Source organism: Homalodisca vitripennis, chromosome X, assembly GCF_021130785.1.
Source record: "Homalodisca vitripennis isolate AUS2020 chromosome X, UT_GWSS_2.1, whole genome shotgun sequence".
In the NCBI taxonomy this organism is placed as follows: Eukaryota; Metazoa; Arthropoda; class Insecta; order Hemiptera; family Cicadellidae; genus Homalodisca; species Homalodisca vitripennis.
The window spans coordinates 95,630,796-95,644,744 of record NC_060215.1 but is presented as its reverse complement, the minus strand read 5'-3'; the positions used below and the strand labels follow the sequence as shown (position 1 = coordinate 95,644,744).

General features: G+C 30.7%; 1 protein-coding gene across 2 annotated transcripts in view; it reads left to right on the top strand.

The window, feature by feature from the left end:
• LOC124369713 (UDP-N-acetylglucosamine transporter) overlaps window positions 1-4,111 on the top strand; it is a 34,005-nt gene extending 29,894 nt beyond the window's left edge. For both annotated transcript variants that reach the window (XM_046827768.1, XM_046827767.1), the window contains one exon: window positions 1,760-4,111. In XM_046827768.1, the coding sequence (XP_046683724.1) occupies window positions 1,760-2,419 (660 nt within the window). In that variant the 3' untranslated portion in view covers window positions 2,420-4,111. The remainder of the gene's footprint in view (window positions 1-1,759) is intronic.
• The last annotated feature ends 9,838 nt before the right edge of the window (window positions 4,112-13,949 follow it).

Sequence of the window (13,949 nt, the reverse complement as noted above, 5' to 3'; positions counted from 1 at the left end):
AAACAATGTAAGTTAAATACTAATTGATTATTTATTAAACCATTGACTATTATTATTTAGTTGCCAACTAATTTAACTACCTTTTGACACTATCTCTGTACTTGATGTATATAAATAAAGAAAATTTTGACTTTGACTTGTTAAACTATTTTAGTATAATTATTTTGTAATAACTTTTTACATATAGTATGATATATTTTTTATTAAAATGTTCAATTTTTGTAGTGTACAATATACAATGATTTAATAAATATTTGTTTGACAGTTATAAATGTAACATGAGTCAAAATGGATGTTTAAAGTTTAATTCAAATATGTGTAATTGCATTGATAAAAGTTATATGCCTGGCATATGCAATAATTGTAAACCATTGTCTAATGCAATAAAGAAAATTTGAATTGAATTGAATGGAATTATTTTTGTACTTTTTCTCTATCCATGTGTGTTGTATTGGGGTTATCATTGTAAGGTCATTGAAATGAAAATATTATTATTTATATTTGAAACACTTATTATTAAAGTTTTAGGTAATTGAAGAATTAAAAAAGGTTGTTAAATCTTGGTGCTTGACATGATCCAGCAAAACTTTTTCTACTGATTTAGTGTTGTATCATAATCAAGATATAATATAGTGGTGTATACACTGAATATAAAGAATTTAACTGAACATCTGACTTAAATCTTGTAGATCTAAAGCAATCAAATTTGGTTATATTGCTCCAAAACTCCATTTGATTATCCATTTATGTTCTGTGGAATTTAAAATACTTTACATTAGGAAGTAATTTACCCTTTAATGTCACATGTCTCAGACATGCATAGTCATAACAATACATCGAAATACAGAGTGTAATCCTGACTGTGGGGTTGACATCAGCATCCAGAGTTTGATATCCTCTAGTCTACCAAAACCAAAATATAGAACTAACTAATTCTGATGTCAATCAACAGCTCTTAGGTCATTTATCAACTGATCTAAATTGCCTCACAACAGTAAAAATTCTGAATCAATATAAAATTTAGTATAATTTATATTAAACAAAGAACCTGACAAATTAGACAGCCAAGAAGCTATGGCAAGTAGCTAAGAAACCAAACAGACCAAGGACCTAAAGATTGGAAAAAGAAAAAAAACTAAGGCTTGGACTAAAAATATGGTAAAGTGGGTTGACCAAGAAGTTGGGTGAATGAAAAACATGTTCAAATTTGTTTGCAATAAGTCTTCATTTTATAATTCATCTACCTTCCTGATTTTGAAATTGTGAGTGGACAGTTTAACGAACACATTTCAAAGCTTGTAAAAAATCAGTATGTTATATTTACCAAAAATACATTGTTTGATTATACAAATTTCATCATACCTGATCCCTAATTATACAAAACTACCCAATCTCACATATCAAGATTTGATTTGTATCCACATAAATAAATTAAGATGATTAAAGTTAATGTAACTGGTTATAATTGGTTGAATATCATGTTAGATCATTGAATAGATTTTTAACTATTTGTTTTTTAAAGTGCAAGTTAACTTGGTAAGTACTATTCAATCTTGAAGACACAGAAATTACTCTGTTATTCTATCATACATGAGACAGATAAAACTAGTCTAAAACATGCTATTCATCAGTTGAGAAGAAAGAGACTCCTCACCTAAGGTGCAGCAAGAGTGTTATTGATTTATTTATTATTAACATGTGGTCAAACTGCAAACCTTCTGGTATTGTAACTTTAAAGTGACAGAGGAATCTGTTGCAGGTGACATACCAGCTCAAGATCCTGACAACAGCCATGTTTGCAGTGACAATGCTGAAACGAACGTTGATAGCACCACAGTGGGCTGCCCTGTTACTGTTGGCTCTTGGTGTCGCTTTGGTGCAACTCACAGGAGCAACTGATTCAGCCACCACATCAACAGAACAAAACCGATTCATAGGTTTCTCTGCAGCTATCGGTGCCTGCCTTCTCTCCGGTTTTGCAGGAATCTACTTTGAGATGATACTCAAAGGCTCAGATATTTCAGTTTGGATGAGAAATGTTCAGCTGAGCTTTATGTCACTACCTTTTGGTTTAATTACATGTTTGAAAGACTGGAGAGCCATTCAAATGAAAGGCTTCTTCCAGGGATATGATTGGTTCATATTCTACCTAGTTGTTCTGCAAGCTGGAGGTGGACTGATGGTTGCTATGGTGGTCAAGTACGCTGACAACATATTGAAAGGTTTTGCAACCTCACTTGCAATCATAATATCATGTATGGTATCGGTTTATTTATTTGACTTTTTAATAACCCTTCAGTTTGTTGCTGGTGCCTCAATGGTCATCGCTTCTGTTTTCCTCTACAGCTACAATCCTGCACCAAATGTGACCAAGACTAAGACGACTGATGCTGCTGGAAATAAGTTACTGAACGTATAGTGTTGCTTACTGTTCTTATGTTGACTTGGTGTTCATTTTTTTAATGTCAATGATTTCAAGAGTTTTCCTTGTATTAAGGAAGCACATGTGAGGTGATATGTGAGAGTGGACTACATTAAGTTATTGCCTCAATATACTATAATAATTTGTATTTCATTTCATGCCAGCTGTAAAATTGCTTAATTGCTCAAGACTTGAATACCATTATGTATTAACTGCTTATGTACATAACTAGATATACTACAAAACTAAGACAAGTTAACATGACAGAAAATCACTAATTGTGTAAATGGAGACAGCTAAATTGTATAATGTACACTTAAAATTTACGTGTGAAAGACTGATCGTAATAGTAACATATTACAATGGTAAACTTATTCACATACGATAAAATCAGGAAAAACTTTAAAAATTAATTACAGTTTTATGTATCGATTATTTATAGTAATACATTTTATTTATTCAGTATTCAAAATTAAGCTTATGTGATATAATTAATTAATTTTATAACCCTAGTACTTAATAAATAAATTTATTTATATCTAATTACATAAATAGTATGTTATTAAGAATTTTTATCAAAGTTTAGATAATGTCTTTGCTATTTAATTTTAACTTCAAATTGTATTGTGCAACAGTAATTTTTACTTCCTTTTCAGTGTTATGGGTTGTCAGTAATGGAATTTTAGATCTTAAAATTGTTAGTACTTCTTGTTAATATTTCTCTTTGTCATCATTTGTGGATTGATGTATTCTCAAAAGACTGAGAATATGTTCGTTAAATTTATAATAGGTTGCAGCATTAAACTTTATATAATTTATTTTATTCTAATGTTCAAAAGTGCAATTGATTTGTTTATTTAACAAAATATCAACTTCAAGACCGAAATGTTTAGGACTTAAAATTTCCAATTTGAATTGACATTTTCCACTTGATAATCAGTGTATTGATTTTTTGAGATTAAAATGATTGTAATTGAAGAATTTTAAAATCAGAAAGATTTTTTTATTGTCATTTATGAATCTTTTGTAAAATGATTAATGTATTGCTTTTGAGAGGATAAAAGCATTTCGGACATTTGCCATTTTTTTACAATTATTATAATATATTCAACACTCCTCTTCTTCAAGTATCAACAAATTTTAAGCCAAAGTTAAGTATTTACACCAACATTTTTAATTAATCAAAGTTTGGTAATGAATTTACCATTGTTTAATTTGACAACATTAAAAGTTGCACACAAAAAAACCAAGCATATACCTCAAATTCTACATTCTGACTTACCATATAATGCAGGTAAATGTAAAGAAATAATAACAAAATTTAAACAAAGAATTCTTACTTTTGTCATTATTGATTCTGTTAGCTGTACACAAGCTAATTCAGACAGTAATTATGTTCTGTTTTATTGTAAGCACATAGAAGTTATTCCTATAAAGCTGTATAGTATCACTTAATGATTGTTCGATTCATTGTTAAAAATGTTGAAATACTTGACTATATTAATATTACCTTGGAGAGAAATACATTGTGTACATAGTTTTAAGTTTTTTAGTCATGGTGACATAAATGTTTTTCACGATTTTAAGTTGTATTTCTGTAGGATCTAATAGGAAATTGAAATTGAAATAGTGTTGGTGAGTTTAAATAAAGGCAGTTGCGGGACTGACCGACTTCTTGTAACGGGCTGTGAATATATATCTTGAAATAGTATATTTGCTGAATATTAAATTGTTATTTTATATATTTTAAAATAATATGAGACACTCAATTCTTTAACATAAAAAGTTATGTTTTCTTTACATTTTATATATATTTGTTTAATTTTCTTTTACGTTTCATATATATTTTAATGATCACTGACTTCTAAATATCAAAGTAATAAATATTTATATATTTTCATTATTATTGTTTATATTAGTTTTCTATAATTTGGCCAGAATAATTTTCACTGCAATCTTATATTTTCGAAAAAATTACTTTATTTTCATAGTCATTATATTCTAAAAATGAAATTGTTTATAATAACTGAAATAAAAAATACAAATTCTGGAATAAAATCTTGCTAATTATCTTGTAAACACAGCATCTATTGTGGTTCCATATCTCGTTGTACTTATGTTTTTATCGTTTGACATTGTTAAATAGAATTTATCCTTTAAGAAGTCAGTTAATGGTTTTGACGTTCCTTCAGCAAAATTTGTATTAAAATCTGTTTTTATGTAATTTATTTTTAAGTGAATTTAAGGTAAGGCCCAATGTAATTGAGTAAAGGTTATAATTATAATCAACAGAAAGACTAATTTTCTTCCAGAATTAAATTATACTATGGCTTTTTTAGCTAGAAAAGATCTAATCAATTTATTTTTAATCCTTTTTTTAAATCTTATCAGGATGAAACTTCTAGTAATGAACTGGAATAGGAATTAATATTAATTGTGCTGAATTCAATTTTGAATCCGATGAGCTTTAAATACTGCTATTATATGATGCAGTAAGTTAATCAGTTTTACATTGGATTCATTAATAAATACGAGAAATTAGTTTTGCCTGGATATATTCAAACCAGTATTTTACCATATATTTTATTCTATTTGCAATGATTGGCGTTGGAAGTTTTTTAGTGTGTTAAAGTCAACATAGCTACTAATAGCACAGAGTATGAATTGATATTATAAATTTTGACAGCTTTTAAGTTGGAGCTCAAGTAACCTAACCTGAAGAAATTCCATAACCAAGGAAAGTCTACAGAAGCAGGGATAGATCCAGACGAAGCGATATTTCGGACGACATTTACGTCCATAATGATATGAGTAAACTGTCCAACATTGTAAAACACTACTAAAGGGTTTTTCATTTTGGGCGGGTAGATGTTGGCAGCCTGTGGTGGCCATGTTGTTTTGTTGTCAATTCGCCGAGTGGGCTTTAGAGCGTTTGGAAGAGGACCCTAGTTTCGGCCGAAAAATTATCTTCAGCGACGAAGGACACTTCTGGATGAATGGCTATGTTAACAAGCATAATTGTCATATATGGGACAATGCCAACCCACATGAGGTTCACCAGTTAGCATGCATCCACAAAAAGTTATTGTTTGGTGCGGATTTTGGGCTGGCGGTGTGATTGGTCTGTATTTTTTTGAAAACAACATTGGCGAGGCCATCACTGTCAACAGTGAACGCTACAGAACGATGATAACGGATTTCTTTTGGCCAAAATTGAATGATATGGACGTAAACGACATGTGGTTTCATCACGATGGTGCTACGTGCCACACAGCGAACGACACCATGAAATTTTGCATGAACGATTTGAGGGTATGGTTATCTCTCACAGAGGTGACGTGAATTGGCCACCAAGATCGTGGGATTTGACGCCTCTAGACTTTTTTATAGGGTTTTCTGAAGTCGCAGGTCTATGCCAATATGCCTCAATCAACCAATGAACTTAAGATCAACATAACCCAGGCCATTGCTCAAATTCAACCGGATTTATGCGGCAGAGTAATTGAAAATTGGACCACTTGAATCCATACCATTGTGAGAAACCACGGTGGACATTTGATCGATGTCATATTCCATACATAATGGCATACATGGGCCTTTCATATAAAAAATACATTTCGATAATATGTCATACATAGCTTGTTTTATTTCATCTCAACATCTACCCGCCCAAAATGAAAAACCCTTTAGATTAGAGATGATTATTTTCATTGTCATGTATAATGTTTTATGTTATTATGGTTTATATTTCCCTTTTAATTTCTTTTAAAATTTTCATCAACATCAACTTTTGTTAGTTCAGATCAGATGTTTATATAATGGTATGTTTACGTTTCAGTAAATCTGACATTCTGCTTTGAAAGCATGTGGAAAATATAAACATGCGTGACGAAAGTTGACGAAAACATGCATCCATAGTTCCCCAAAAGAAGTAGTCACTTCAACAAGGAGCGACAATAATCTCTCACTAGCACGCCTGGATAGCCACTGAACGGAGAAATGCCCTGACATTAAAATAGCCACGATATCCCTGCCCCTAGCGACTACAGAGCAAACACGCGTGACGTTCCATGGCGTGAAACGAAAGTGTTTTCCCCCATGCAAAACATCCATCCATAGCCTGTCAAAAGAAGTAGACACTTCAGTAAATATTGACTTTTCATATGCATAGTAAACTGACTTTTTTTAACTTTTACATATTATGAAGTAATATATAAATAATAAATCAACTTACTTCTTTAGAAACAGTTGAATATTCCAATATTGTTTGAAAGATTAGATGGTATATTTAAAAATACATATGCTAGTATTTTTCAAAGTCTATATCTTTAAGTACTTATTGTTTTTCCAACACAAGTGTAATTAAAAAAGTTTAACTGTAAATGCCTATACATTTCTATTCATCACGGGATTGATATGTAGTTAAGTAAACATGACTATGAAATATTAACACATAAGTTTGTTAAAAGACTGTAAATGCTTACGAATTGTCTGTTTTTTTTTTCAATGAAATGTTATTATTGTATGATAAAATTATATATTTGTGTTAATTTCTCTTCAGTGTCACTTTAATACGTCTTACCTTCATGCTAATTGTGTACAACTTGGTTAGATTACATGTGACTTGTTGAACCCTAATTGTTTTAAGTTATTATTTCAGCTCTTCAATGAATAAAACTTAATGTACAGTGGAAGGTTTATTATTGGTTTTCAATCGATATAAATTTAGCTGTTATTGAGGTTTCTGAGTGATGAATTAATAACATGTCTAATTTAATATAAAAACCAGTAATCTGATATTTGTAATTTTAATAATTAGGTTTACTTTCTGGTTTTATGAATAGAGACTTATTTTGTATGGGTAGATCTTAAAACTCTCCATTATATATATACTTGTCACAATTATAAGATTTCTACATTTTGTTATGTACAATATACAACTCATTTTACTATTGTTCTTCAATTAATAATGCTTGAGAGATGAATTTTGAAGAAAGGTAATAGGCTGACATTTTAAAAACTTTGTATTGGATTTGGCTTATCTGCTCATTCATTTATGACTTAAATGGCTTGGCTGAACTATTAATGATATTGGTTTTTAATTATGGTGTTTGCACTGTTCGCTCTTCTGTGGACAAGACCATGACGAATTTCCCTTGATAAATAACAAAGTTTTAAGTTACATTCCCCTCCTTCTCTGATTGAAAAGAAATACATTTTTTAAATTAATACATTTAAACACAATTTTATGTGAACCTGAAATAGAATATACAAATCCAAGCCACTTCCTTGGCAAAGTATACAGTAGTATCTTTTATACAAACAAATTATGGCAAAAATCTGACAAGAAAAATAATAAAACAATTCTATTAGTATGCTCAACATGTAGAAAGATATAATCCTTGTATATCATACTATAAATATGGATATCTCAAAAACTTATTTATATTTTACTATAATTATTAGAACACATAGTGATTTCTAAAATATGAATCACATATTGATTTCTATGAGAATGTGGCATGTGTATCAGTGTATTTCTGAAGATATTCTCAAACAATGGTTAGCACATGAAAAACATACAAAAAGTCGAAACAGTTGCATAAAGAATATTCAAATTAAGCTAGAAAGACTGGAGGACAAACAAGGGAGAAACTTTCACAATCTGCCCTGAACCTATGGACCAAGCAGTATTGTCTTCTTTCATTAAAACAACAGAAAAGTTCTGAATTTATTTGGGGTAGATAAGATGTCATGTAACTCATTACATGTCAAGCAACATACGCAATAGAAGGAAAATTCCCTACAATTAATTGCATTGCATATTTTAATTGAAAGTTGTTAAACTATTAGTTTGTACAATACAGTGCTCAATTTCGGCCAGAACAGTGTTCCAACATCTCGTGAAATATTTTTAGTATCTTTTACTCAATTTATTATGTTCATAAGCATTACAATATTGAATATTAACGTAAATTTAAAGATATTAAATCCAGTATTAATCCTATACATTCCATGAGAACTGGATTTATTCATAACACCTGTATTTGTAATATGAAACCTAATGTATTAAATATCGACACATTTTTCTAATACGAACGATGGAGAGCATAGTTTCTGGGGAATAAAAACAAAACAGAAAGAAAGTAATAAAAGAACAGTTTGTTAAATACTTATTTGAAAAGATAATTTAATCGAAGAATAGTAAATAAGATAAGAAGTGTTTGTTGAAATGAAAAGTATTTCAGATCCTCTTATAGAACATTAGTGGGTCCTCAGGACAATTTCTTAGTTTCAGTTTTTTGTCTACGGTAAATGATAGATAAAATCGATTTGTGGAATCAATATCAATAGAATATGTATTATTAACAGTGTATTCTACCCATGGAACAATATACTTGAAATATATATATATATATATATATATATATATTATATAAATACATCTAAATTAAGTATAACAAGTACATTTGTTGTCTTTAGGGACGACAAGCTAATTTCGAAGAGTAAGATATTTAAGTAAAGAAGAGCTTATGAATACGCTTTGTTATATAGTGATTTTAAAATGCTGTTTCACCAAAATATTTTATCCTTAAATATAGAAAAAACTACACTTATAGCTACAATTAAATTTAATTGTATTCAATTCAGAATTACTTAATGACTATACATATTTGACAAATTAAAAATTTGGCAATTACATAAGTAACGGTAACTTTAATAATTTATGACTCAACTGCTATAAATATCTGGGAATTTTATTTAATAATTAAATAAAGTGGAAGGTACATGCAAGTACTTAAAAGATAGATGGAGACAATATAGTTAGGCTTTCTAAAAGTTTTTTCTTGATTTTAATTAATTAAAATATTTTTCTAGTATGAACAGTTTTTAACACTTCTCAAACTGTCTATAACAATATCAAATCGTAGAAGTCTTTTAATACCCTGCAGTTGTATAGATTAAGGAAAAAAAATCTAAACTATAATCATTATTTAATATAAGAGAAAGGTTTATGAAACACTTTTATTTTTACTCTTTTTCTAGTCACAACAAAGGTAACAATAAATAAAAACAATCAAATAGCCTTTCATGTTATTTTGCAACTATCACCATATTTAAAATTTACGAGATACAGCACAATTTTGCTCATTCCTAGGAACTGAAGCCATATTTGAGGACCTTTTTTTAAATATGGGAGAGATATCCATACAATATAAGGGTGAGCAGAAGCCTACTGCTAGATATTAGTGCAGATTATATAACATTGTCCCACATAGGCCACAGATATAATTATTTCACTTCCATACAGCAGCTATGGCAAAATCAGTTATAGGTGAGAAATATAGATATATTTCATGCAGTACAATTAATAGAGTATGAAAAATGATTACAGGTTTAGTATGTGTTTATTACAGGTTTGTTTCTCTGTGGTAGTATGATGAAAAACGACAAGGCTGTTGCAAGTATTACATAGCTGTTGGTCTGCCCAGAGAATGTGATTGTATAGAACTTATTACTCGTACTTTATGGAGAGTATTTTTTTTTTTACCTATGTTCCAAATTATTAAGCTAGTTTAAAAATTGTATTATTCTCTTCCTAGAAAATTCCTGAATCCAACACAGTTACGATTCAGTGAACGGGACCATGTCCCTCTATCATGTTTTCTTCATCTTTATCATAATAGCATATTAGGGATGGGATGAGGTGTTTGAAAGTGGGAGGAATTTGTCTCAAGCAAGCCTTGGTTTTCTGTTCTGCTGGTCATAAATATTGTACCCCCGGCTATGAGATGTTCAATGTGGTGGGCCGGCTATGCGGACCTACCCTCTCCCTAATCATAGTGACAGCCAGCTGTAACTTTTCAACCTAACCTATTGTTGCCTTCCAATCTTTAATTTTAATTCTAATTCAAAAGTTGAGGCACTAAGCCTGTGCTTGATCTCCAAGTATTCAATAAATTGAATATAATCAATATAAAATTGTTAATATCATACTAGTAGTATTCTTATTAATTACATTATTACAGCTTTTGGGGATTACTAAGAACATGCATCATTAAAAAAAATTAATCAAATCAAATGAAAAATTCTTTATTTGTAATTTCATGGAGAAATACAATGGCGTCATGGTAGTAAAGTCATATTTTATATAAATATACAAAAGTGGTTTTTAATTTTACAAATTTTGATGTTGTTGTTTTAAGTGAGTCAATTCTTTAATCGAGTAAAAGGACCACTCCAGGAGCCATTCTTGAAGTTATGTTTTTGTCTGGAGATCTTCTTCAAGTAGTCAGGAAGGCAGTTAAACAATTTTGGTCCCATGTAGCTTGGCTTCATGTAGGCTGAGACGGTGGTTCGGCAAAATGAAATTGTTTCCATGTCTGGTGTTGTAATAATGGAGCTGTCCTGTTCTTGTTAGATTTTGATTAGTAGTGTAAAGGATAACTTCCTGGATGTAGAGGGATACTGATGTGAGTATCTTTAGTTCTTTAATTGTACTTCTGCAGAAGTCAAGTGGATTGAGGTTGGGTAAGATCCTAATCACTTTTTTTTGAATTACCAGGATACGTTGCACATTTTTTTGCTGAGGAGTTGCCCTAGACTGTTATGCCATATCGGAGATGAGCCTCAAAAAGTGCGAAATAGGCAATTCTAGTTATTTCCTGAGTATTGGTAGCCTTTGGTCTTTTAAGGACATAGATGCTGGAGTTAAGTTTTGAACAAAGTTGATCAATATGTGGTGTCCTGCTGAGTTTGTCATCAATAGTTACTCCCAAGTATTTAGCTTTATTATCAAGGTCAACTTCTGGGAGTCTTGTCAATTCAACTGTTCTTCTTCCAAAATTTAGTTGTTGAGTCTTATGGTCATTTAATACTAAGTCATTCTGATTACAATATTATTTTGCTGTACTTAGAGCGATAAATGATGCTATTTCTAGTTCTTGTACTTGTTTATTTGCTATAAAGAGGACAGTATCATCAGCATACATGAGTACCTGGCTAAACTCTTGGAGATAGTTTGGGAGATCGTTGGTGAGCAGAATAAAAAGTACCGGCCCCAAGACAGATCCTTGAGGAACGCCTCTAATTAGAGGGAGTGGTGTTGATGTTACACGATATGAGGTGTTGTTTTTGGTATATGATATTTCTACCATTTGTGTTCTTCCCTCCAGGTAGCTTGTAAACCAATTGGCTGCATTTCCTCTGACTCCCATATTATTCATCTTTTGAAGGAGGATATTATGGTCCAGGCAGTCGAATGCTTTAGTAAAATCCAGAAAAAGGCCAGTCACAGCAGCTCCATCTTCCATCTGATCTATAATGAATTCAGTGAGTTCTATCAATACTGAAATTGTTGATCTTCCTTTCAGAAACCCATGTTTTTGGGTGGTTAGGACATTGTGGTCGGTCAAATGTGTTATAAGCCGGTTTAACATTACTTTTTCAATCACTTTTGAAACTGTAGAGAGAAGGGATATAGGTCTGTAGTTGTTGATGTCAGTTGGAGATCCTATTTTTAGTTTTGGAAACACTTTTGCCAACATTAGAGCTCTAGAGAAAATGCCTTGGGAGAAAGTTTTGTTGATAATAGTGTCAGAGGTGGTACAAGTTCCTCTAAACAGCCTTTCAAAAGGATTGATGTCATCCACCCCAGCAGAAGGCTTTTGTTTGAGGTTAAAAATGGCTTCTTCTGTTTCTTTCAGGGTACAAGGCAATAACGATATATCAGGTATATGATTCTGTAGCTGATTGAGTTGTTTGCTTGTTTGTGTTAAGGTTTTGTCAGCTACTGTTGTAAAATAGAGATTAAGGTGGTTTGCAACAAGTAGTGGGTCTGATTGGAGTTTCCCATCAATTTCTAGTTCTGTGAGTCTGAAGTCTTGTTGTCCCGGCATCTTTCATAATTTATCACTTGCCATAGGGCTTTTTGATTTTTTGATTGTTACTAGATTGCTCAATGAAATGTGATGTAGCCTGTTTTCTGAGTTCCTTAAGCTGTAGATCATACGCCCTATTTTTGCAACAGTTTCAACTTTGTCTGTCTCTTCCATGTAAATTTTGTAAATTATTAAAACTGTTTTAAATTGAACTTTTTATAAAATAGTTTTCTCCAATTCAAAACTTCAAGTGTTGGCTGCATGGTTGGTAATTATTTTATATATTAAAACAACACTCTTCCTATTTCGTTATTCTATATTCACATAAGTATAAATTTTTTTGAAGTTTTCATTAAATTTACATTTTTAGGTATATATATAAAAAACCTTATTCCACATTTTATTTAAATCTGGTTTAATTTATAGTATATAAACCTTAAATATAAATACAGTTTCTTTGTTACAATACAAATAACAGTTTAAAAATATAATTCATGCTACAGTGACTGCATTTCTGTACATACATATAGTGGTTGCAGCAGTGGCCGGTTCACAGTTGCTTTAATGTACCTTACTTCTGAAATTAATTTTTAAAAAATGGTTTGGACATGGTCGGAATACTTTATTCAAATGTTGTCTGAATCCAATCATAGATAAAATAAGATCTAAGAAACAACTTGGTAAAGACTTAATAGAGTTCAAAATTGTCATTGCTTGTAGGGGAAGCTACTTCTCTTTCAAATTAAAATGTTTTTGATTGTGTAATTAGAAACATGTTGAAGGAATAGAAAACCAGAAGACACTTTTTGAGCTGAATGATACAATAAAATCTGGTATCTTAAAAGAACTTTTAAAGCAGTTCCATTCACTAGTTCCAAACCATAACTTTAAGACAATTTAATTGATTGGATATCTGATGGGGTTTTGTCATGTTAGAAGTTCTCATGAAGCAACTGATGGAGAAGTTTCCATATCTATTTGTCTGGCGTTGTATAAACCATTGTTTAGAACTCAAAAGAAGACAAAAACCCCCATATTTTAATTTATTTTGCTTCTTATATACAGGGTGATCTAAAATGTCAAAGTACGGTTTCAAAGTTTATTTTTACTGTTAAATTTTTATCCAAGGTTTACTCAAGAAGCACTTTTCTAAAAATATGTTAATTTCTAATTTTTATTAATGGTTCAAATTCAGGACATTTCAAACTTGTAAACTCTCAAATAGCAAGGTATGACTTTCATTAAACCTATCAATAGCTCTCTTAAAAACTAAAATATTTTTTATGTATAATTTGGCTTTATCTTGGATGGTTGAGAAATGGTTGTTATAATGTCATAGTTTTATTGTGAATTATTTTTTTAATCTTTATTAGCACTTTTTCCCATTAAATGCTGTAATCTAAGTAACTATTATTCCTACAATTATCTAGGTCCATTTCGGTCCAACAATTATGTGAATAAAACTAACCTTATTTACAGATGTTAGAACTATAATCTGTTATTTTCAAACGGAGTTCTACCTTGAAACTGAAGTTTTATACAGCTCTTAAGACATTTTTTCGTTTATTTCTTGAACAGCTGCTCTGATTCGTTGCATCATGTCCTCTCATGTTGTGAGCCTTGATGCATAGCCAAGTCTTTTAACC